This window comes from Mus caroli, chromosome 1 (genome assembly GCF_900094665.2).
Source record: "Mus caroli chromosome 1, CAROLI_EIJ_v1.1, whole genome shotgun sequence".
Lineage (NCBI taxonomy): Eukaryota > Metazoa > Chordata > Mammalia > Rodentia > Muridae > Mus > Mus caroli.
The window spans coordinates 150,545,306-150,572,186 of NC_034570.1; the positions used below are offsets into that span (position 1 = coordinate 150,545,306).

Consider the following 26,881-nt stretch of genomic DNA (forward strand, 5'->3'; position numbering starts at 1 on the left):
TACAAAGTGAGTTCCAGGACAGCCAGGGCTACACAGAGAAACCCTGTCTCAAAAACAACAACAAAAAAAAACCCACACACTCCCATCTCCAAAGGGAAAATTTGTTTAAGTAATGCTACATCTACAAAGATAGAGAAGGGTATCTACTGGCTTCAGAAGAAGGTCTCTCTTCGTACACAGCATGATTCAGTCACTGTTATCACATCCATCCAACACAGTGCTAATTAGTTAGGTAAATCTTCAGTTTTCCAATTGGTCTGTGCTTCTCCACATGCCTGCAATACCGTCCTCTACCAGTATGTGGCTGATCTCTGTCAGTTCCTAAAGTAAGAAAGCTTGCTGATCAGCACTTGTCAAATTCTACTCCATTCTAGAACCCCACCTCTCAGCCCCTCTTCAGCAGCTCCCACATTCACTGCCCTTCACCCACTTTGATGCCCTTCTAACCTCCCATCTTGGTCTCAGAGCTTGAAGTCACATTTGTTTTCCCACAAGACCATGAGCCACTTGAAAGATGTCTTTTTTCCTTCTATGTTCTCCCATCTCTTAGCCTGGTATTTAGAAATCAAGGGACATTTTTCTATATGTCTTTTAAGTGAGTAACAAGACAACAAGCTAATAAATTTGAAGATTATCTGAGAAAATTGAAGTGATGGATTAAGCTCATATGGGCTAGGCTCTATCCACAGCCTCGGTCTGCACCCCAAAATCTTATCAGCTACTTTGCAAATACGAGCCATTAATTTTAACATAGTTAAAATTAATTCTGTGGAGAAAAACCATACTTTATTTTGCATTTACTGAGAAAACTGCTGTGGCTGTTCTTTGAGGGGGATGCTGACATCACAGCTTCAGCCCTGATGCTGAGTCCATCAGAGTGGACAGTGGGCAGAGGCTCTCTAGAGCTATTAAATCTGATCATTTTAAAGGCTGTACCCAAGGACACAAAACAAGAGAGGGCTGGGAATGGACAGAGAAGCCTCTCCCACTCCCCACTGGCACAGAGCCATCTGATTGCCCTGTGTGTCATCATGAAGATAGCCACTCACGACTCAGCAGGCAGCCTTTGATGCCCAATACAAACCAATTTCAGAGTAATTCTTCTGGTGAATGCCCTGGGCCTGTGGATCTCACAATTACATCTAGAAATACTTAACCATAAGACACTTCACTGTGGCAATCACTTGGCTTTGTTTTCCTTCTAAGTTGGTAATAGCCATAGCCTGTGCTTAAAAAACAAAAAAAGGCTACCCTATCCACCCAGGCTCTAGTTACTGCACCAGGAGGAAGGAGGGAGAGCCTTCTACGTATGTGCTTGGTCTAAAATAATTATTAGAATGATCAGGGTTCAAGGTAGATACCTGATTAGATTAAATGGCATCCAGAGAGCTAAGGATCAGCCCTGGTAGTCTTCTAAAACATATGAATTCCAAATCAATTGGAACATGAATGTGTTTTTATGATTTTTAGCTGAGTCAAAGTCCATTACCACCAAAGCAGTAGGGTGAAATCGCAAAGACTAGAATACAAGGCTTAAACTCAAGGCCAAATATCCCCTCTTCTTTCCATCCCACCCCAAACAGAAAGATGGGGTGCTCAGGATGTGCTTCTTAGAGACAAAAGATTATGAGAGAGAGAGAGAGAGAGAGAGAGAGAGAGAGAGAGAGAGAGAGAGAGAGAGAGAGAGAAGACAGGAAGGTGTGTGTGTGTGTGTGTTTAAGGAGAGGAGAAAAAAAAGGAGAGGAGAAAAATTAATTCTGTTATTCGCCCAGTCATGTGGATCTAAGCAGGGAGAGCTGGCCAAGAGGCCTCAGGTCACCATCTCATTTACCATTTCTAACTCTTGGCTTCTGAGAAGAGAAAAATGCAAACTACAAACAGCTCTATCTGAACTAAGCTCTTTAGTCAGATACTGAGTCCTGAGACTGTCTCCCTGCTCGACTTGGTAGACCTGGGTGGAGCGCAGGAATATGAAGGATAAGGAAATCCATAACTTGAGAACCCTCACCAAGCCTTTGCTTTCTCTCATCACATTAAAGGGACAAGTGTGTTCATGGAGGACTAGTGACTCTGAGACAAACTTGGGATGCTTTCGAAGCTGGAGCAAGATGGTGAGAAGCTTCATGTGGAATCTTCTCCAAGTTCCCAGGGAATGAAAAATCCCAGGTTGCTGCTTCTGATAGTCTGCAGAAGCAAAGTGCTTCGTGATTGCCTTTCCACTAATGCCATAGACTAAATTACAGTAAATTGAATCTATTAACAACCAGATGGCCTTGTAATTTGTCAAGGGTAAGGCAAGTGCACCCAGCAACCATGCATCAACCTCCCACACACTTGGATAGTGCTTCCACCTTCCAGCTAACTATAGGAGCCCAGAAAGCAGGGCATATGGTCCTCCCTCTCCCAAGCTTCATCTGAGACCTTTATCCCATCCATCTTTGACACTCCTTAGACACTTATCTCTTCAGTTGATCTTATTCTTATCTCCAAGCTTTAAAGATGATGAATGCCTCTTTTATGACAGCATCTTAGATACTTAAAATTCCTCTTCCTCAGAACAAGTCATCTCAATATATTATTTGTGCTTACATTAGGTCTAACTTTAGAAAAACTAAGAGTGGATCTGAACCCCCTTCAAGTATCTATAACATACATTCTAGTAGTTATCAATAAAGGGGTTTGTGTAAAATTGCTTGCTTCTCTATTCTCAAAATGGGTCTGGTTTTATATGTGTATTTGAGAGATGTTACTGTGGTGAGTTTTGAGAAAAGTTTTTTGTGGGGGAAATCCATGGACAACTGAGACATGCAGAGTTCTGTCTCCCTAAGAAACTGGGCTGGTTTAATGATGATCTCTTCCTTTGGGAAAAATAGTGTATAAGGAAGCAATAGGCTGGATGCCAAGCACATGATATGCTGATCTAAAAGGAAGACCACAGACAGTGAGAGAGGGGAAGGCAAGTAGGCACATTGGTTGCTCTGGAGACCAGGGTCAATAATAGCCTAGATGACCAGAAATAAGGCCAGTGTTCCCAAAGCAACACAGAGAAGGGACAGAGTCATTCATGTCTGTCCCCTGAAATGAATGGAAACCTCAGGGACAGGTGAGATGTGAGCTTTCATGATGTCTAGGACATGCTGGAGATACAATTCAATAGCTTTTATAAAGCTACTACAAAAGTCACTTTTGATGGGAAAACACTTAATTTGAACATAATGCTTTCTGGGGTAACTTTAGTACTTGGAGTATTATATGCTTATGTTAAATAAAAACTTAGTCACTCATTGGAAAGATGAAAATCTTTAAGAAACTAGAACACATTTGAAGGGTTGTTTTTTTTTTAAGATTTATTTCACATTTTATTTGTGTTTATGTCTATGTGTATGCACCTCATGTCTGTAAGTGCCCAGAAAGACCAGAAGAGGATGTCAGATCCTCTGGAGTGGTTGTGAGTAATCTGATGTGGCTGCTGGGAAAACTTGGGTCCTCTGAAAGACCAGCAAATGTTCTTATATTCATTTCTCCATCCCTGGTTGTATTTATTGTTCTAATAGAATATACACTTGACTAAGCTCTGTAAACTTGAATACAAGCTATCTGAAAAAGCCAGTCAGGGAATCTTTCTGAGCAGTTTCCTTGTCTGTTAACATAAGTCTCAGCTCTACACTGGCCTGCCTTCCTCTAACGTCTCTCACAAGAATGAAATAGAAACAACAATACACCTTGTGAAATATAAGTTTTATAGAAGCATATCACCAATCCTTGGGTGAATGTACTTGAAGTGTATTGTTCCCTCACACTATTTTTGACAGACCTGTGGCAGCAATCTGGACCATAGAATTAAGAGTTAATCCATCTCTGGGTCAGGTGGCAGGTAGAGGGTAGGACATAGGAGTAAGGGCTTACATGGAAACTATAAAACTTCGGTAGCTTCTTCCTAGAACAGAATGCTTTACAGATAACCTGTGATGGGGACTCTCAGGAAAGTTCATGTGTCATCTTTTTTATGTGACATGCTATATCTAAATGGTTCACTGCCTGGCCTTTCCAAGGGGCTGAGTGTCACATATAGCATAGGAGTAAAACCACCAGGAGGCGCTGTAGTAGCTAACACCTGCAGTTTGCCTCACCCTCCTCCCTTCATGTCTACCTCACTTATACACAGAAACACAGTACTGTGTCGTACTATGTTGTCTGACCATATTCTTCATTGACCCAGAAACCCACATTTACAGAGCACTCCAGCCACCATGCCTCACATGGCAGGCTGTGCCTTTAATTTCCCCTCTCAGCAAAGTCCCTCCAGTAGACTGCTCTCAGTCTGCCTGATAAGCACAAAACTTATCTCGGAGCAAAGCACTTCAGGATTGAAGCTTCTCTTACAGCTAATTAGGTATTGTTTTACAGATTGGGCTGTTCCTTCTGAAAGATGAGCTGCAATTTATTTCCCCTGCCCTGTCCTTGAATTAAAACTGAACTGTAAAACATGGCCATTTGATTGTTTAGTACAATCAAGAGATTGCTTTGTACAGGGACTAGACATTCATCGCTGTGGTAATGCTGAGTGTGTGTGAGCATCCCTTCATGGCTGCCACGTGGATGACATGACAGAGGCTTTCTTCAGATGCCTTCTTACCTTTGAATAGGTCCCTACAGTGCTTCACTGGCCCATCTTATAAACAATCACCAAGGGCAAGGGGGAAGTCCTTGTTACCCCCATTTTACTGCTGAGACTGGATGTTCAAGGCCTTTAGCTTATACTCAAGCATCTTGGTAAGCAGAGAATCTACACCTTTGGTCCTCAGAGGCAATAAGTTCAACATGAGTTCAGATTTCACACCCACACAGTCTGAATTCACTTAGAACTTTTTACAACTCATGATGAAGGACCAACCACAGGACTCCTTAAAACCTCCTCTGATGCGAGGGTTCCTGTGCATAATGGGGAAGGGGTTTGCAACCCCATAGGAAGAACAATATCAACCAACCTGACCAACCCCACTCCCCTTCAAGCCCTCCACCCCCATCCAGAGCTCCCAGGGACTAAACTACCAACCAAAGAGTACACATGGAGTGACCCATGGCTCTAGACACTTATGTAGCAGAAGATGGCCTTGTTGGGCAGTGGTGGAAGGAGAGGTCCTTGGTCTGTGACGACTTGGTGCCCCTGTGTAGGGGAATGCAAGGGTGGGGAGGTGGAAGTGGATGGGTGGGTGGGGAAGCACCCTTATAGAAGCAGGGGGAATGGTATAGGGAATTTCCAGAGGGGAAACCAGGAAAGGGGATAACATTTGAAATGTAAAAAAAGAAAATATTCAATAAAAGAAAAAAAAAAAAACCATTTCTAAAAATTGCTTTGGGGCTGATGAGTTAGCCAGCAGGTACAAGGTATTTGTGCCCAAGCTTAGCAATCTGAGTTCCATCCCCAGGATCCAATGGTGGAAAGAAACAACTGGCTCCCTTGAGTTATCCTCTGACTCCAAATGTACACTGTGGTCCTGAATGCAGTCAGGCAGTACACACATGCACCTAATAAATAAATGTAAAAATTTCTATTGCTTTTCTTCTGCAGGGGGCCGGGTGTTCTCTCATCCTCAAGACTGTGCCCAGCATTTGATGAATGGAGACACTCTGAGTGGCGTTTACACCATCTTCCTCAATGGGGAGCTAAGCCACAAGTTGCAAGTATACTGTGACATGACCACAGATGGGGGCGGCTGGATTGTAAGTATGTGCTGCAGGCGAATGTCTTCAGGCATCTAGTGTACCTGGCTGGGGACCTGGGGATTACCATGTCGCCATCCTTCCAGATGTTCCATTATCTAACCACTTCATTTGGGTTTGTCTCGTCACCGCCTTCAAGACCCTCATTCAGTAGGCCACTCACAAACAGAGAAAGGAATAACGTTTCATTCTGTTGCTAGGATAAGCACCATGACCAAAAGGGACATAGAGGAAAGAAGTGTTTGTTGGCTTATACTTCATAGTACATCACGGAGGGATGTCACGGCTAGAACGCAGAAACTAGGGCTGTGAGCATGAAGGAATGGTACTGGCTCACTCATTGGCTTATGCTCAGCTATTTTTCTTATATAGACCAGGCCCACCTCGCTTGGGATGATGCTATACTCAGTGAACCGGGCTCTCCCACTTCAGTTAAGACAATTCTTCATAGACATGGCCACAGGCCAATCTATTGGAGGCAATTTTTCAGTTGAGGTTTCCTCTTCCAAGGTGACTCTGTGTTGGGTCAAATTAAAAATTAAAAACTAACCAGGACTCATATGAAAGATGTAACGGCCTAGCCTAAAGAAGGGCTGTAAGATGAGACTGTTTTGCCTTGAGCTCCTGCAAACAGACTGGATGCAAGATGTGCTGCGGAAAGGAAGGAGTGAGGCACATGGATCCTGCTTACCAGGGGCTGTAGCTAAAGTAAAGAGGAGAAGAGGAGGCCACTCTACAGAAGCACATTAGCTTCCCAGAGTGAGGCAGTTAGTAGCCTTGTCTTGGAGTCACATATAGTAGATTAGATATGGGGTAGAATGTGGGTGGGCCTCTAGTTACGAGAGCTACTTGTGTTACATTCTGTTTTAGACCCCTAGTTCTTCCCTAGAACTGTCATAGCCTTCAGGAGGTAACAGTGGTAGGGAGAGAGACACTACTTGCTGATACCACCTCCTCTCATACATGATAGCTAGCTTATACAGAGCAGAAGAAATAAGGCAACCTGGAGATGCTAACCACTATGCCCATGAGCAACTTCCTGAAGCTGTCTCTAAACCAAGCAACAGGGGTTGAATCCGTGTGAATGGAAACTCCACCCTGCCCACCCTCCTGTGCACACCCCTTCCTAGCACTGCTCAGATACAGCACCAGAGCTTTCAGAATCCAAAATGGGAAGGTTTTCTAGAGTTAAATGGTGACTGCACTCATAATCCTCTTGGGAGACATTTTCTTTTATGTTTCTGACATATTTGTGCCTCCTTCTTAAAGCATAATTGGAAATTGAAGCCAAGGCTGATGTATTGGAGGTTAAATGAAATTAGCACTTAAACAGCTTGGAAAGTGAATGATATGCAATTGCTTTGCCTGCAATAAGATGATGACAGTGAGTAGATGATTTGAAGTTGGTCCCAGTCCTTCGGTGAGAAATGCTTCCAACTACTCTCTGCAGTGCAAAAAGATTAATTTGAGAATCAGGCCCATTTCCCCTGACTATTGGGAGCTTGATATGTATCCTGAATCTTTTCTATATTGCAGGAGTGCAAATTAGTGTCGATATCACACCCCTAGTCTATTTGTCAGATGCGTCAGCCCTTCAGGAAGAAGGGTTCTGAGCATGTCCTGCAAAATCCACCATCGAAACGTGAAACTCACTTCTCAAATGCTTCTGATCCTAGCTGATGCAGAGCCCAGACATATCCATGTATTAATTATTAATTCTTGCTTTTTAAGACCATATCCTCTCTCTTTTTCTCTTTCTCTTCACAGGTATTCCAGAGGCGGCAAAATGGCCAAACTGATTTTTTCCGGAAGTGGGCAGATTATCGTGTTGGCTTTGGGAATCTGGAGGATGAGTTTTGGCTAGGTAGCATCCACTTTGTATTTTCCCTGGATCGGTTGCCCTGGGCTTCTGTCCATCTCTCTCCTTTCTGTGTCCATCTGGGATTGTCAGAAGTCTGAGTCCATTGAGAAGTTGACAGCTTGTGAATTGCTTTTGTGCCTCTTGCTCTGTTTGGCTCCGCTATTGATCTGTTTTTATCTGACTGTGGTATTTTCCTCTTTGCTCTGTCTCTTCCCATCCTCATTAATAGTCTTTTATGCTGATGGATCTTGACATGAGGCAAGTACAAAGGCGGGGATCTGCCTGGTAGGGAACAGGGCACAGGAAGCAATGAGCAGGCTTGCCCCTCTAGGAAGCTAGGCAACCAGCTAGCCAGCCTGCAGGTCAAGAGAGAAATGAGAAGCTGTTGGGTTCCTGGGATAGTGCTATTATCTGACTTGGGAGAGAAAGGGGAGAAATGAGAATGGCATTAGAGGTGATTTCCTAGAGGTCTGACACAGCAGGGAGTTTAGATGGAGGTTTCCATGGGTATAGGAAGATAAACACCAAAGTCAGACTGGTGGAGCTGATGCTAGATCATAAAGCAGTCATTGTGTGAATGCCTCCATTTCTCTGTAAGATTTTCCTAATGGTTGATAAAGGGAGGCAGAAAGGGAAACAAATAAATGATAGTGTGAGATGCTTGCACTTGTTGCTGGCCCACCCCTACCACATTCATGTTCAAGCTTTAATGCCTGCCTTACCTTGGGCGGCAAAGTAACAGCCTTCCATTTGGGACCCTGCCTCCAAGACTACCCCATTGTATACATGGCCAATAGAAGGATCTCCCTCATACACTGAATCTGAGTGAAGGGTAGCCCAACTTGGTAAAGGCTTAGAATGACTCTGTTACTGCCCGGTAAAAGCCAAGCTCCTTACCCGGCTTCCTCCTCTCCTTCTGCATCCTTCTCTCTACCACCAAGCACCTTACTGTCCTGTATCCCACTTCCAGGTCATCCATTTTCAAACCTGCACAAGTACTGACATTTCCTCTGAAATAAACACTCCTTTAGCCAACTGTTCCCACCTTGGTGTTTACCTTATATCCAAAGGCCCAGTGAAGAACCTCTTCCTTCATAGAAGCCATACAGACTCTTTTCTTCATCCATTGCCTATGGGGATAATTGGTCATGTTCTCTGATATGGCCTGAATCATGGCATCTATTTGACTTTATCTGTCTAGTCTCTATTGTATGTTTCTTGGGGGCTAGAATCTCATCATTCATCTTTAAATATCACTACCTAGGACTTTCTATATCAATCAATGATAAGAATTTATTAAATACATGTTAGCTAGTCAAACCTATATTTGCCAATATAAGAAATAAACATGTATGTTAAGAGCCATATAAACACATTGGGAGGAAATTCAAACAAGCAGCCAAATGTGCTTCAGTTTAAAACATTTTCAAACATCTTGGGAGTCAGTAATACCTATGAATCAATGTAGACACGAGTAGTCAAGACTTGCATCTACAAAAACCTAAGCTGCTGTGTATCAAATTCACAGTTTCTGTCTTTTTTTTTTTTTTTGAGAGACATGTGAACCATTTGGCACTTAAATGTTCTATAAATCACTTTCTATTTAATTAAATATATGTTTTCAAGAAGCTTTATCCATTGTCAAAATGGAAAGCTAGTTGCTGTGTGCCATAGATAAAAGGATGCCTCAAATGTAAAAGTATCATTTAAAAATGAAAACGGAAAAGAAAAAGGCAATATTAATATGATTAAGTGACAGATACATCCAGGAGCACCAAGTCTGCTGCTGCTGCTGCTGCTGCTGCCCTTGAGAATGGGGATCAGAACATGCTCTGTGTTCAACCAGCCATGAAATCCTAGAATAAAACTGAGATGGGAGTTAAGATTAGGGTCAGGGTTATAGATTCACTTTCATCTTTTAAGAAAAACTGAAATAGAATGGGGACATCCCTATTTGTTCCAGGTTATTTAGTGCCTTGTTCCTGTGTGTCCCATACCACCATAAACTTTTGCACTGGTAAATAACCCAGACTAACTGATGAACTGCTGACAGAGAAAGAAAAGAGCTGAGAGCTAAGACACTGAAAGATCTGGAGAAGGGAAAAGAAGAGGAGAGAGAGAGAGAGAGAGAGAGAGAGAGAGAGAGCAGGAATGCTTCTGACACATGGAAACTGGGATCGGAAGGAAACTTCCCTCACCAGATGGACAGTACGAGTCAGAGATGGAAGAAAATGTGTTCAGTTAGGCAGCAGTGCTCTATGGCCTATATAACCCTGCCACCCCACAGCTTATGATCTAAATTGGGTTATCTAGGACCAGATCCTAAAATGGGGGTTCTCCTTCAAGTTATTTACTGGGATGAATTCTTATTCAAGTGGGTTGTTGGGTTAAATTATCTGAGAAGAGAATTGAAAGATCCAGGAAAATCATAATACTGACTGCTGATAGAAGACTCCCTTTAGACTGAGGCAAGAGATGCTCTGGAGCATGAATTACTCCTCTGAGTTGCCTCCATTTAGGCAAGGAGGCTAGACTTCTTTGCCTCCACTTCAGTCATTGACCAGCGTCTACTCTGAGGCACGAGAAGGAAGGAGTGACTCTCATTTGGTTGGGGAAATGAACCATCCAAGAGGTTGCTAGTGAGTGACTCACAACATTTTTCGCAGGGGTTGGGTTCTCCAGCTACAGGCATCCAGGCACTACAGCACCAGCAAACATCACAACTGCATAATTCAGGGACAGGCTGTGGGTCAGCAGCTCCACAAACAACATTTGACAGCCTTCTGCTTGCAATCAAGTTAAAGTCTTAAATCTTAAGCAGGTAAAGGAACCAAAGACCCAAGCCCTTGGCCACCCACTTCACTCTCTGAACTCTCTCCAACAAAATGGAGAGGGGGGTTAAAGTGAGCTCTAAATTTCTTTATACTCATACCACATTTTAGTTCTAAATTGTGGTACACTAAGACATATAGCCGATGACACAATAAAAAGAAAAAGCTCTAACTTAACTGGGAAGAAAGAAATATGGAAGGGTTAGCATCCTTGGCAATACAAGGTCAGTGGGTCAGAGTTTAGACAGGTCAAAGTCACAGAAAAATGGATACGAGAAAATGTCCAAGGGTATCTAGGCTCTGCCTGAACTCTTGACTTATAGGGTTTTGTACCTTATAAGAATTTCTTGCCCCAAGGCCTGAGATGCTTAGAGGGCAAGTAAGTGTGAGTTTAGAAAGACCAGTGAAGAGACAGCAATGGTGGATAAACATGTAACATATGGATGACACAAAAGACATCTAGAGTCGGGAGGCAAAAAGCAACAGAGATGCACCCAACTTATGATAGGGGGCTACACCCTAGTAAGCTCATCTTCAGTGGACACCATCACTAAGCTAAATGGATGTTCAATACACTAACCTACCAAACTGTGTGGGTTACCTACACAGTACTGTGTACAGTGTGGCTGTTTGTCCCTGTGTTCACATTAAAAGACTGTAAATTCATAAGTTCAAGTATCATAAACTCAAGAAAAACTCATAAATTTATTTCTCTGACCTATCTTTCGGGGGTCCAGGAACTCTGGACAGAAAGGAAGGGCTGCACAATGCGAGGTGGACTGAACCCTCTCTGAAGGCTGCTAGGAAGCCCTACTGTGTCTGGGTATCTTGTGTGCTCTGCCTGAGCAGAGCATGTTTCAACCTGTTGCTCCCTACAATTCAAACCAAAAGAAGTATACCTTCTGCAAGGATTCTTGAGCTTTTGCTAGCATAACTGGTAGGAGAAGACTGTGGAGAAGAGGGTCAGAAAATTTGAAGCTTTAGGGCTTGTCAGTTACTATGTCAAGATTAGATGGCCTATCCATTCAGGGGACTTGGAATCAATTTCTTGGGACCTTTTATAATCTGGGGAATTATAGTGGTGATGTCATCTGAAAAATTATAATAGTGATGTCATCTGCTCCAATGTTGTCTGAGGTGGCACTCCTCAGTAGACCTGGGGTAGCCTATACAGGAGGCGATTCAGAGTCTGGCAGGCTTGACACCAGCCCAAGAAAGGGAGGAGGCAGAACAAGGTGGATGGCCCACTCTTTCTCCATAGCATGTGTTTCTATCCAATTCCCAAAGCTTCTGGGTCAAGACTCAGTACACAATCTGTCCTTCTCCACAGGGCTAGACAACATCCACAGGATAACAGCCCAGGGCCGCTATGAGCTGCGTGTGGATATGCGGGATGGACAGGAAGCAGTCTTTGCCTACTATGACAAGTTCGCTGTGGAGGACAGCAGAAGCCTGTACAAGCTCCGTATAGGAAGTTACAATGGCACTGCAGGTACTTGTGGGCCCTGTGATGACCCCAGGAGCATTGGGTATGTATTCCAATGCTCCTGGGGTCATCCTAAGCTGCAGCAGAACCAGCAGAATTCACAGAGTTCATAAGCTAACTACTAGCCAGGAAGGAGGCATGGCTAGCTAGGCCACTGGCTCTGATCCTGCCTGTCCATTCAAGAGACTTGGAATCAATTTCTTGGGAGTATCATATGGAGAATTATAATAGTGATGTCATCTGAAAAATTGTAATAGTGATGTTATCTGCTAAATTATAATGATGATGTCATCTGCTACATTATATATAATGCTAATTATAATAGTGATGTCTGTCTCACTTTACAGAGTAGTCAGAAAAGTTTCTATAAGCTCAATGAGTATGTCTGAAAAGTTTGCTCACAAACAATGCAGGTTGAGGGCAAAAAGTTGCTTATTTTACCTAGATTAACCAGAGTGGACTCCCATTTAGCAAGGGCAGAACTGTTTGTCACCTTATTTGACATCTCCTTGCAATGGCTGCTGGAAAATGACCTTTGAACTATGAAACAGTTTAGATTCCCCATTCTTTGAGCTGACCCTCCCCCCCCCATCCAACCATCAGCATTCATCATAGCACCACACATGAAGAGGCAGAGGACATTGCTTAAATGTCCCTCACTGGCCATGGTGCTTTTTTGTTCTACCAAGTGAACCATACACCTGGTTGGGTTCTCAGTGGTGGGTTTTAGGGCATTTTTACCAAGCAGAACAACCATCTGTTTGAGCTCTATGTACACATAGTTTTTTGAGAACATACCGCTGAGCTAGTCCCTGGCCTTGGGCTAATGTGCTCTATTACACTACCTTCCATGAAGCCTGTTGTGCCAGGTGTGTTACTGTTTGGTACATGGAGTTACCAGACATTTCATGTCTCCAATTTTAGAGCTAAAGGCTGGTGTTTAATGTTAGCAGTATTTCCTATGACTCTTGGAATTAAAATGAACATCAAGGTGTTACCCCTCCAATTACTGCATCTGCTCCATTATTTCCTTTCTCAGCCAGATACTGTTATTCTAAAGAGAAGACATACTTATCTTTGTTATTGTTCACAGTTGAGCCATTCTCAATCGCAATCAGAGAAGCCGGAAGAGCCCCAACAAAAAGGTCCAATTTGCCACACTTTGAGCATAAAACAGCCATTGAAATGGACATTAAACAAGATGTCAGACTAAATCATTTCAAAATGAAATGGATACTATTCACTTCCTAGAATTAGAATTGTGTCTACAGAAAAGGCTTTCCTGTTTCTCCTATGGGAAGAGAAACAAGCTCACCTACCACAGTTTCTGTCTCCCCTCAGTTCCCCCTCTTCGTCCTTCTCTGTCCAATCCCACATGTTGTCTGTCTACCTTGGGGCCAGCCCTTGAAACATCTTCCCCAGCCCAGTCTCTGTGCCACACCTCATAGAGGGCAGAACCGTTAGATTACATTCCTCTCCCTGTGTCAGAGGTCAGTGTGTCTAGAGCTTGGCTAGCCAGTCATGGACATTAACAACAATTCATCCATCACCTTATATATTCAGGTCATCTTTTTCAGTAAATAAAACCCTTGGTTTATTTAGGTCATCCCATCTCTAGGCAACTACACACCATTCATATTGGATAGAAAACCATGCCATCCTTCCTGGCATTTGTAACAGTTCCCAGTTCTTCAAGCTGTTACCACTTCTCCAGGCCTCACTGGCAATCAGCCACCCCAGGGCCTCCAGTCCAATTACAGCCCTTTACTCCACATTTCTGAAGTCCCAAAACTTCTAAAACTCTAAATAGAACTCTACTGGGATTCAAACTGAGACTTTTACACTGTGTCTTCAATAAAAGCAGAGCCACACTCACTGTTCTGGTTTTAGAGCATCTAACAAGAACATAAAACATGGACTCTGTAAGAGTAACAGCCTAGTTTAAAGAAAACACCAGGAAATGGCTCTCTGCAGAATAAATAAGGATACCCATAGGAGGGTTTCTGGGGTATGTAGAAAGAATCCTTGAAATCAGCCTATCTGACTGAAACCACTGAAAACATCTTCTGGATGAGACATACTGGAAAAACAAAATTTTGTGGAAGGGGAAGGCTTGATGCATTACTCTCTTGGTCAAACTCTGTGATTGGAAGGATCAGGAGCTGTGGGCAGTGACACACACCTATAATTACAGCATGGGAAAGGCTGAGATGGAAAAATTGAGCATTAAAGCTAACCTGTGCTATATAGCAAGATGAAGTAGAAAGGGAGAGATGTGGGTAAGAAAGAAGAAAGTGGAGGTAAAAGGTGGAGGAGAGAGGGGGAAGAAGGAGGGAGGGAAGAACAGAAATGGGGAAAGGAAGAGAAAGAAAGAGAATATTAATTATGGAAAGTCTTGACACTGAAAGAAAAAATTCTTTTTTACATGGCTGAAGGCCTTGTAAGTCCTGAATGACATAATGGGATTTGGATTTTAGAAAGATCACTAGGACAGGTCCAATCAAGATAAAGTAATTCTGAGTGAAGAGCAGTGAGAGCAACTGGTGGCTGCATTATTAATCCTGATGGGAGATAACAGGAGTCCGTGCTAATGTCAGTGCTACGAGAAAGGCATGAATATGAACAGGTGGTTCAAGAGCGAAAACCCAGACTTAGTTCATGTATGGAATATATGAGGTAGATGTATGAGGCAGAAAAGATGAGGGAGGATACAAAGACCAAGGGGACCATCTCTGTGACAATCAGTTGGCAACATCAAAACAGAAGCCAGAAATAATTGTTGGGAGAATAATGAGGATACATTCTAGTTTGCAGAAGGTGAGAGGATAACAATGCAGGTAGGCACAACACAGTCGATGAATAATGATTAAAGCATGGATTGCTGGAGAGTAAAATTGATCCAAAAAATTTAAGGTAATAGGTATGAGTATGACTTGAGATAAAGGAGATGAAAATGATATTCTTCTGGAGAGGGAAAGTAAGACCCTTTTCAAGCAGAAGTAGATAACAAAAAGTTGTTTCAGTTGGTGGGATTGGCTCTGGATGGGCATAACATCAGAATCCTTCAAGATTATATGGAGATGAGAATGGTGTGACACACTGCCTCAGGACCCTCTTGAGTGGTGAAGGCTTCCTTGGAAGACCCAATAGCCCAGAGTTCTGTGGCTGCAGAAAAGAAGGTGCTAAAGCCTTATAGCTTCTATAGCTTGGAAGCCATAGAATCAAAACAGTGTCCCTCTTAGGGGAAAGCAACCTTAGCTATAGTGAATATCACTTTCATTTGATAAATAACTTGAGTCCCCTTCCCAGCATCTCTAACCACAAATCCTGCCAAAGGCTTCACCCAAATCACTGTAAGTGCATGATGGTCTGGTCTCTCACTGTAAACCCTGAGTTCACCTGAGCCCCTGAATAGCACTCCTGCCAAGAGAACACCCAGTCTCCACTTGTCTTTGAGAAAGAAAATCTCACCACAGGGTCAGGCAACCTAGCTGGTAGTATTAGGCAATTTCTCTTTACCTATTTAGCTAAATATTTTCCTCTTTACAGTCTCTCTGTATTCATCCTGACACTTCCCCACCAGGTTTAGTTATGTGTCCTTATTTATCAAAGCTTCCTCACATGGAAGCTTTCTCACCTACCCACATCTCATTTGACATGGTTATGTTTCTGTCACCCTGTTTCTTGTTTATTGGCACTCTGGCTGCTGTTGTTCCTCTTCATGGGCAGAACCAAGTTCTCAGTGTGGGGTATTGGGTACAGGCTGATCAGGGACAGCAAGCACAGGGGAAAGCCAGGATGAACTTACACTGTGAGATCCATAAGGGTCGGAGGCGTCGTGGCTCCTTACTGTCTCCAATAGACACAGTGGGAACATGAGTGCTCTGTGTCTCAAAAAGGCCAAAGGGAAATAGACGGAGATGCTAAGATGGAGCTGTCTGGTAAAGTTCTCAGCAAATGTTCAGTGATGAATAGAGTGGGAAACAGAGAAGCGGTTCCTCCCTACCCCTACCCTATGAGGTAATAGAGAGGCAAAGGTCCGCATAGCCATGATGCAGCTCAGAAGGAAAGGGGGAGGTGAGCCAGGGTTCCATGTGAGAACCAGATGTCCACAGCAAATGGAACAGCCTCCGGAATGGTTTTGTTTACATTTTTTGTTTTTGGCAGGAGACTCCCTCAGCTATCACCAGGGACGTCCTTTCTCCACTGAGGACAGAGACAATGATGTTGCAGTCACCAACTGTGCCATGTCCTACAAGGGTGCTTGGTGGTATAAGAACTGCCACCGGACCAACCTCAATGGGAAGTATGGAGAGTCCAGGCACAGTCAGGTAGGCCACACTCTCATTGCGGGCAGAGTGGTGGAAAGGGCAGAACCCAGGTCTTTAGTTCTGTGTCTCAGCACTGGTTCCTCTTTAAAAAGAAGTACTCTGGGACTGAGAAAAGACCATTCAAGATGCTGTGGGAGAAGTTCATCAATTCATCATAGGCTCAAGGGCACTCTAGCACGGGGCCCAGAAGGGGAGAGACCAGAAACCTTAGTAATCTAAGCTATTTCCCCAAGAGACTGCAAGCCCCCAGTCTGGGCTCAAGGACAAGGAAGCAGCTGAAACACAAACCCCCAGAGGTTGCTGACCCCAGGTGGAAACCACCCAAGTCTCCTCATCATGAATGAGCTGCCCACGATTTCACTATTCACCTAGTTGTGATTTTAACATTCACCACAGTTCCCTAGTACCAGAAACTCCTGAAGGCAAATCACGAAACTGGCAATAAGAAATAACCCACAACTTACCTTTTATAAAGACATAGGCCTCTGTAAAGGGGATGCTGGGATGAGACTCAACTCTCTCCATCATCCTGGGAACTCTGTCTTGAACCCCTTCTTAACTGAAAACAGCTAAACTCATAAGTGAAGCCCTCAATCCAGTCATTCTTTTCAAGCAGGGTGCTCTGCTGAGCAGGGAAGGTGATCTGACATGTTCATCTTTCTCACACTCAGGGGATCAACTGGTACCATTGGAAAGGCCATGAATTCTCCATCCCCTTTGTAGAAATGAAGATGAGGCCCTACATCCATCGTCTCACAGCCGGGAGGAAACGGCGAGCCTTGAAATTCTGAGCACTGGGCAGCCAGCCACCAGCCAAACAATCTTTTCTGTCATTTGTTTGTATTTTATAATATGAGACAAGGAGGGAGGGGCAACAGTAATGTGCTTCACAACATATTCAGACTATCTGAAGGAAGCAGGGATCAGTTAGGCACCATCTGCTCCTAGTTTCTGCTGCCTTGGAGCCTGACTCACAGGCTATGTGCTCCCTGCTAACCAGTCCTGACTGATCACCCCCCCCCCTTTTCTCACAGAGGAGGAAAACTGGGAAGTTAAAAAAAGAAAGAAGTACAGATTGATACGGTGATGGGCACACACACACACACAACTTTCTCTATCCCTTCTTCTGAGATACCTTCCAACTTCTATGTAAAAGTAACCTGGTCACCACTGACTATGGCCAGGTGACCCCACCATCCCAGAAAAGCTTCAAGAAAAAACCTTGGCCAATCTTCTCTTAAGAGGGAAGATGCCCACCACACCCTGGCGCAACTGTCCAAGTTCATTGCAATGGGCTAAAGATTCTCACATTCTGACAGTTAACTTTTAGGAGGCATGGCCTCTCTTCCAGCCCCATCCTCTCCTTACTTCTGTCCCCTAGATCCTATTAGACCTACCAACCCAACCATTGTTTAGAACTCCAGTTACCAAAGCTATCTGAACCTTGCCCTGGGTCATGCAATAGCTGTGCCCTGTGTGTCGTAAGTCATTGTCATGGAATAACTTTCTTTGGTGGTGAGACTTGGGGGAAGGGTATTGTTTCTAGCACATTTGTATCAGACATTGACAAAGGACAGGAGTGGAAATAAGGGCACCTACCAGTGAGCGTGTAGGTCTGATCAGAAACGGACCTGACTTAGTGTTGCCTTGTGCATTTGTGATCTCATTTACCATGGATTCTTTCCCTGACTCCTAACTCAAGGTCTCTAGCTCTATACTCAGTCAGGCTATCCTCAGTGCAAGTGGCTTCAGAAGAATCATGGGGGAAGTTGTATGAGCCATTCCCCTGACTGATTACACTGGGAGGAGACAGCATGCTTGTCCTGGTCTCTTGTTGTTTGCTTTGATCCTATAGTAAACAGAACTGACCCCCTCAATGAGGTGAGACCATGAGAAACATTTTCCATCTCCCTCTGTTATCCTGCTTTGAGAAGAAAAATGAAAAGTGCCAGAGGAAATTGCATTTAGAACTGCAAAGGTGAGCGGAGTGATCTCCCCACCCCCACGTGATTTGATTTTTTAAAGCCCCGGAGAACTGGAGGCTATAGAAGCCATGACCTTTCAGCTTCTCCTTAAATAAAAATCCAGCCAGTCTTTCCTGCAGCATCTGCCCAAACTGTGCCAAGTTTCTCAGCTGTCTTTTCCCTGTCTCCCTGTCCTCTCCCATCTCTGAGGACCCAGTGTGTGCTAATAGGGCCCATGGCTACTGTCTGGGGCATCTTATACCTGTGCCAACCAGTTGGCATCTTGAAATAGAAACAGCCACCATCTAACCAAGCTTTGAGCCACAAGCAAGAGTCCTCCTGGGCTGATGATCACCTGCTTAGCATTGTGACATTGGGGTTAGCTTGCCATTTTTCTGTCACCTCCCCTGTCTCTGTGATATAGAATCACTGACCTACACAAGGCCAAAAACACAGGTGGAGTTTTCACTTTTTAATCCATCATGGGCTTCAAGCAGCTAAGAGAAGGAGGAAGAGGGGGGAAGCCTATAGGTTATCTGATATTTAACTAGATGTGGGCCAACTGTGCAGGACTGGAGGTAAGCACACTTAAAGAGGGAATTGAAGGGTGTGATATGAGGTTGCCTCTGCCACCATGACATCTACAAGCCCTTGATGGGTTTGTTCAAATCTCTGGGCCTTGGTTTCTTCACCCAATTGAATCAGAGTTTAGACCAAAAGGATTTCTAATGCCCCTTTAGGTTTAACCATCTGTAATAGGAAAGCAGAATCAAAGTTGGTCTTGGTGAGTCATCGCAATTAAGGGAAAGCCAGAATCCCTGTGAAGGACATGGGGAAAGGGAGGGAAAGAGAAAAGGGGGAAAGAGACTGACTCAGAACTCTGTGTTTCTCATAGACACCACACACACACACACACACACACACACCACATACACACATATACACATACACACACACACACACCACACATACACACCACACATATACCACATACACACACACACACACACAAAATGCTAAAAGAAGCTGAAGCCATTACGTCTATGAAAGCAGAGCCAAGGACCTGGATGTGCCTGAACAGCCCACCTCATCAAGGGAGCTGAAATGGAACAAGATTTTGTGTCATCACTACCAGGAAAAATCAAGAAACATCAATGGAAATCCAAACCTGCTTTTCATTGGAACTATTTTATCCTGCAGAACATTTTTTTTTATAAATAGCATCGGCTGCATCGCCTAGATTCATTTAAAGGAATTTTAAAGTAAGAAAGAAACTTCAAAGATCAGCTCACCCAACCTTCTGTAAGAGGGTTTAGAGAACCCTTTTGTTAAGTAGAGTGAGTCCCCCCACACTCTATGCTTTGAAGAGTCTGTCTTCTCAGGATCAACGGGGAGCTTCTCTCAAAGCCTCTGGACTTGACTGGCTTCACTTCTTCCTTCACTGGGCTTCCTAACTGATTCCAGTTTTTAATCTGCTCCTTCTCACGCCTGCTTTTGTCCCTGAGGAGCAGGCAGCACTACTTGGCACCCATCCTAATCACCCAAGATTCCCATAAGGGACTCAGAATGACTGAACGGGGGCCCTATCAAGAAGATGGTGCAACTGTAGACATGTTAGAAGGTACGCTTACACAAAAACCCCAACAACAACAATAACAGTAACAACCAGTCACCAGAGACTGCCATGGATTCACTGCCTAGAATCAAGAGCCACTCTCCCTCTTTGCATGCCCCATCATAGGAAGATTGTTTCTATACTGAGTTCTCATCTTCCCAGGGCTACTTCTGGAAGGTGAAGACATTACCTGTGAAGACTCTTTGTTAGGGATGACAACCATGTAGAAAGCGTTGGCCTTCAGACCCGACTTACTGAATAAAGGGAGACTTGGTGAGAGAGGCAAAGTGGTGCTCCCAGCTCCCAGATGCCCACTGAATCACTTATGAGAAGTAGGGCAGGAGGCAGCATAATTCTTATGATTCTGTTAACCTCAGACCAAACCAGGACCCAGAACCCATTTGTATAGAAGACTGATTTATAAAAGAACAGCAACATGGCAGCAGAGAAAATTGGAGCAAGCTCCCAGATATCTAAATGTCCCCTTCCCCCAGCTACTTAACACCCTATCTCTAAAGAGGTGAGAGTCACCCCTAATATCCTTGTTGCCTTCCACTGGGGAGCCAATCAACTCCTCCGAGATAGAAAATTCTCATTTCAAAAGCAAATTTAAAGGACCAAGATTGCCTTGCCAGTAAACTCGATGCCTATACAAACTGTCCTAAACACATCTTTACCTTTAAAATTCAGTATCAGGACAGAGATAGAGATTATGGGACAAGAGGACATTGTAGAATCTTTTCAACAAGCTTTTTCGAAGCATCCATTGAGAAAGGTTTGATAGTTTCCCCTTGGTCCTTTTCTATGGAGAAAGAAATGTGGGATTTGTGAGAGCTGTGAACATTTGAAAACAGCCCCGGAGGCATGGCCTTTTCTTTTCCTTCCCCCTAGGATTTCAGAAAGGGGGCAAAGCACTTCCCCGGGATACATGCTTTTCTATCCATTGCTTGATAATCATTGCATCTAACTCCTTGATTGCATTTCTGTCCCTCTGAAGACAGAGAGGGAAGATCACTTTTCACCTCTATTTACATCCTACTGTCTACACTGAAATATTCGTAAGAAGGACTAATATCCAAATAAATCCTAGCAGAGGTGAGATAATGCTTAGCTTACCTCAAACTTGCCAAGGCTACACAAAGATGCTTGGTTTTCATCCATCCTCCCTGGGTGGTTTCTTTCATTCATATAACTAAGCATTGAAGGTCCACTCCTCTGGGGGAAAGGGGACAGAGCTGGCTTCTGGGCTGAGGCTTGTAGCTTCTCTTATTATCCCACTGGGCCCCCAGAACAAATTTCTGAAGTTCTTTGACTTGCCTCTTCCCTCTAAGCCTTTGCTTCTTCCACACCCCAACTCTCCCATATGCATCTCTCCTAATAATACTACAGCATTTTGGCACTGCCAGGCAAAATGAGAACTCGCAGAATGAATGAAAACTCCTCAGATTACAGAGGGAAACAACTCTGATAAGAAATGTCACAGGGATGAGAGGAGGCTTCGGTTTTCAGAGGATGTGTGTGTTGGTACAGATGAGGGTCCCTTTGGAAAGAGTGGCTTTGGTTCATCCTAACTAAATCCAGCGTGGATTTAGTTAAACCAGTTTTGTCTTCTTCAGGATCTGAGAAAATAGCTAGGGGAAAAAAAAGTAAGTTAAATAAAAGAAGCTGATGGAGTCTTATAAAATAAAAACAAACCTTAGAGGCCCCACAGTGGAAACACAAAAACCACATGAGTGGCCACATCATCAGCATTGGCTTCTCAAACTCTCGCCTCATCTAAAGAGCCTATGCATTCGCCCCTGCGCCTGAGATAGGAGGCCATTAGCAGCCTTATGCACAGAAGTAAGAAGGATGGCTTGCTTTGCTGCTCGACCGACCAATCTTGCCTCGACCTCACATTTCCCTTCCCGGCTAGTACAGCCTGGTTTGTCATCTCAAACATTTCTGATTTATTTTTTTTTTAAGGTCACTCCTCACCCAAAGCATGACTTCAGTGCACTTGCAGCATCCCATTGTCCAAATGATGTCCTTGGCAAACCTCACAGTCTTTGGACAGTGTTATGTTTTCTTCCCAAACAGGAAATCTTTATTCCTTCCCCAGCTTAAGAAGACTATTGCAGGATATCCATACAACAAGGTCCTGGCTCCTAAGATCTCCTCTATTAACTTAATAGAACATCTCCTACTATTTGAGTGGTAAGACTAGGTTAAAGCTTAACGTCTAACTTGGAAATATTGGATCCTTTCAGCCCCTGACCCCGACACTCTCATGGGTATGGTCATTGGCTAAGTTGCTACCATGGCCTCTGAAGAGAAAGTACAAGATTCTTTGAGATGTAGGTACATTGTACTCAGGAAGCCTGGGCCACCTCAGGACGGGGTTAGTGTTGTAGGGCAGACTTATAGTAAGAACTGTTTTTTTCTTGTCAGTGCTTTTACAACCCACAGAGAAACCTGTAGCCTTTAAACAATCTGTCATTGAACACTAATATACTCAACCCTGTCTCCTAGACCAACATTAAAGAACACTCCTTCAGAGGCAAAGGACATTCTGGACATCACCTAACATGACTCTCTATGCCATGCTCAAGGAAAGCAAGGCTGACGTAGGCAGGCAGCTTGCTTGAGTTCACAGCCAGTTAGACATAGAAATGGGGGTAGCCTGGTACATTTTTAAAAAATATCTGTCTCTCCTAATAGAAACTGAGAAAAACAGTATTTATTGTATACCTATTGATCAGATTCTGTGCAAAGGGCTTCCCATCAATTACTTTATTGAATCCTTACCCCAATCCAGAGTAAGTTTTAATCATTTTCTAGAAGAAGAAAGTGAAAGCATGGGATTGTTAAATAGCATGTGTGAAGTCACACAGTTTCTGAGGAGTACCACTGTCTCTGTCTAATACAAGCAGCCTTAGTTCTCCCAGTTTGTAAAGCTGCTGTCACATTGACCACATGGCTGCCATCTTGAACTCACTACCATTCTCATGATGTTTCTAACTCCATCCACCTCTCCTTTCCCTTTTAACAAATGGAAATTTTTGCTTGTTTTTTCATGCTATGCTGCAGAGAAACCCTCAGCCCCAACTGTCAGAAGTAGTAAGAAATAGCCCAGAAACAATTCTTTTTTCTTTCTCTTTAAAGTTTTGAAGATGGTGTCAGACACAAACATAAATTCCCACCCCAGGGCCTAGGCAGTACAGCTGCTTCTCTTTTCTAACACAAACCCCTTTCCAAACTAGGACAAAAGATAGAACCAGTATCAAGGAAGGAGAAGCCACAGGATAACACTGTGTAAGTACCTAGGGTATCAGTTTGACCCTAGAGTTTGCAAATGAGTGTGTTCGAACAACTGCAAACAGCAGAAAATGCAAATATCCTGTGAATGTCTAGGCTAAAACCAACAGATTGCAGGGAAAATGAACACGACCACCTCCCAGATCCCAGAATTCCCTGAAGGAACATGGCAGGACATTTGTAAAGACTGGAGCTACAAGAAGTCAAGAGAGGAGTTCTCTGTGTTTATTTTCTCATTTCCTTTCTCTCTCTCCTTACCCATCTCTCATCCCAGTGAAAGAGAAGTCTAGGAGAACAGTTTGCTACAATGCTGACTAGGTTTGCTACTTTGGAAGATCTAAAAAGATATCAGAAACTTGGTGGCTTCATCTATCAGACAACCACTCCCAACACTGAGTTCTGTTTCCCTCTTAAGATATTTATGCTAAACGGACTAGGTCTTCCCAAGAGTGAATTGAGGTCCCCTCAAATGGTAACTCCTCTGGAACACCCCAGACACTTATTAGATACAGCAAGCACTACAGTTCCTGCAAAACTGTCTTTCAGCAGAGGAATCCTATGCTACCTACTTTCTTCACTATCCTTCCTTAAGGCATAGCGATGCTACAGGGACTCACAAACAAGGGTCAGAATCTGTAAGAGTCTAGTCCTTCCTGTCTCTCCTCTCTTTAATATACATGCTCTTCCCTCCTATATTTACACACACACACACACACACACACACACACACACACACACACACACACACCCCAAGTACCCTCAAGCCTATAGAAATTTCCAGGTGCCCAAAACAAGTCACTGTGACTCTGAGGGGTTTTATTGCCTGGGGCTCCAAGAAGATGACACTCATCCTGGTGGTCTCTCAATTGCTGTCCCGAGAAATCATAAGCACCAAATCCTCCATTCCCTCCGAATTTGAATTTGTGGTTTTAACCTTTAATAGCCTTTTTGGGTAAAATAACAAAGACGAACGAATTTACTGACTTTGTAGCTACACTGTTCTTGAAAAGGCTTTTTTTAGAAAAAAAAAAGGCCAGAAGGAAGAAGAATAGAAGGGGTATATGGTATAGTCTCATCAGGTGGTGCACACACTGATGAAATCAAACAAAAGGCTATAGAGGATTGAAGAGGGAGAGCCAACTTGTTCCATCCTTTCATGGCGCTGTAGCTCAAAGACTGGAATCTGCTTGTTAACCATTGTTAACTAGTATTTTTAGTCCCAGTTGCTTTTAGCCTCTGTATAGTTCCTTTTTTAAACACATTTTCTATACGTTAATAAAAGATCCTGAAGGAAAGGTCACGTGTCTTCTCCATCCTTTGGGGGAATCATGGAGGCGTGCCCCTTTAATTGTGCCTTCTCTAGGTTCTCTCTCTTAAACAGTTACCAGCTCCTGTGGACCCACATGTCTCCTCGGCATCACCCTTTAAAGTGAGCTGTCCTCCTTCCCAATGTCCCTGCTCCCTGTTCCGTGACCCAGATCCACTCTGTTTCTAGTCTGCCATTACAGATTTGCCATGTCATCCCTCTCCGTCATTCTACTCCACAGCTGGCTGTGCCTCCTTCCTCCTCTCTGCATCCCTCTTCCTTTCTCACCTCCTCTCCATCTCTTCAGAACTCTTAATCTCACTCTTTCCTCACTATCACACAGGTCACTAGTGAAAAGAAGGCTCTGGTATTATCTGTGGTTTGGTATCCTGGATCAGCCATCACAACAGTGGTCCAGTCGGCCTCCTGCCTCCTGCCTCCTGCCTCCTGCCTCCTGCCTCCTGCCTCCTGCCTCCTGCCTCCTGCCTCCTGCCTCCTGCCTCCTGCCTCCTGCCTCNTGCCTCCTGCCTCCTGCCTCCTGCCTCCTGCCTCCTGCCTCCTGCCTCCTGCCTCCTGCCTCCTGCCTCCTGCCTCCCGCCTCCCTCTTCCTTCTCTCCCTGCTCTCTAGACCCTCCTTTGCCCAGTGGAAGCCACATTTCCAAATCTTTAGTGCCACCTATAGGTGTTGTCTGAGACTATTTGACAGACCTAATTATCTAACCCTTCCTGCCTTCCCTTAGTCCATGCCCTGCCCTGACCAGGCCATATCACTCCACCTTGGAACTAGTCCAGCCAACCTATCACCAGCTATTCTAATGATGACTCTGGTGGCCAATTCTTTCTCAACTTGATCACCCACTGTCTCCCTTTATCTTTCTGTTAATGTACAGTATAAAACCAACCTCTGGATTATAGGAGATATAATCTCGCCTGGGAAATAGCTCCAGTAAGAGGATGGCAAGAGAAAAGCTAATCCTGCCCAGTTTCATAAGGTCACAAAGTCAGAAAGTCTCAAGGTAACTGACCCATAGACTGCATTAAGTGCATTAAACTGAAAGAGCTCTGTCCCTGGGAAAAAGAAAGGAGGTTTTTTAAAAGCCTGGCAGCGGGAGGGCAAAGAGGCCAGGTCCCTCGATAATGCAAATCATCAAAGGAGGAAAACCCGCCAAGTAGCATGAGGCAGTGTATATCAAAGCCAGGAAGAGTTTGCTATAAATGTTGGCTGACTCCCTGGGACCACACGAGATAGCAGGAGGCCACAGCACGGGCCGAGCATTGTGAAATCTCCAAACCAAGGAAGAGAAAACTTCATATTCCTTGATAAAATGGAGAAATAGTGAGTACTTGAAAGAAGGGAATAAATTACCTTTCAGAGCATAAGCATGAAAAAGGATTCATTCTTGCCATTTTTTTTTCTGGTGCCAACAAGCTTCTCCACACCTCTGAGCCATCCTCTGAGCACACGGAAGGAGCCTTCTATGTCACTGTGTGCCATTTCCCCATTTCCTTAACACTACCCATCCTCCCCATCGCCCTAGGATGTCACTCAAGGAAGGTCTTCATAAACAGCCACATTTTCTGGCCCTGCTTTGAAAAAACCCCCTGGAACCCAGGCCTCAGTATTTTGTACCAGAGGAGTATTGCAATAATATTGAGATGAAAGTCTGACATCTGAACCTCAGCTCTCTTGCCGTCTGGATACAGAAGTAGAAACTAAAGGGATCTAGTGGAATTTAAAGGAACTTCAGTAATTAGTATTTATTCTGAGAGGGCTGCATGGCAGCATTATGTTCTAACTTAAATGGGTATAACTCACCCATTGCTTAAGACCTCTGGGTACATTTACAACCATCTGATCGCAGACTTAATTATTGCTGTGTTGTGGGAACTACAAACTGCCACGGGTAAAATTAAAAGTGGATTATTAAGCAAGAGAAATGTTCACAGCATTAGTAGTCAGTGCAATTACCCTGTAGTATCTTCTCTCCCATAATGCCCTGAGTAGCCCTGGGGACCTGTGCTTCAGCAGTGGTTGTTCTGCCAGTCAGCAATAGGACATCATCACAAAATGAAAGGCCTGCAGTTCTGGGTCCCTCCTTTGCTATAATAAGTAGAATGTGCCCCATTGCCTAGGTTTTCAAGGCATTCTAAAACAAATATACATTGCACTCTTAAACATATACATACACTCCTGTCTCTTTTCAACCATCCTACCATCAACATTCAATGGATACCCAGATGCTGACTTTAACTAAACAGATGGATACTATTGGCTGAAGAGGCACCTCATAAGCATATATACTGCTGGTGTTTATTACCTAAGTTCAGTTGCCAGCACCCACATTGGGTAGCTCACAGCTGCCTATGTAACTCCAGCCACAGGAAACGCAATGCCCTTTTCTGACCTTTGTACTGTTGAGTATCCATACACACACACACACACACACACACACACACACACACACA

At 43.9% G+C, this 26,881-nt stretch overlaps 1 protein-coding gene across 6 annotated transcripts in view; it reads left to right on the forward strand.

The window, feature by feature from the left end:
* Tnr (tenascin R) overlaps positions 1-24,395 on the forward strand; it is a 410,298-nt gene extending 385,903 nt beyond the window's left edge. For all 6 annotated transcript variants that reach the window (XM_029479707.1, XM_021160989.2, XM_029479724.1 and 3 more), the window contains 5 exons: positions 5,573-5,724; positions 7,492-7,588; positions 11,747-11,908; positions 16,070-16,233; positions 16,905-24,395. In XM_029479707.1, coding sequence (XP_029335567.1) covers positions 5,573-5,724; positions 7,492-7,588; positions 11,747-11,908; positions 16,070-16,233; positions 16,905-17,024 — 695 coding nt within the window. In that variant the 3' untranslated portion in view covers positions 17,025-24,395. The remainder of the gene's footprint in view (positions 1-5,572; positions 5,725-7,491; positions 7,589-11,746; positions 11,909-16,069; positions 16,234-16,904) is intronic.
* The last annotated feature ends 2,486 nt before the right edge of the window (positions 24,396-26,881 follow it).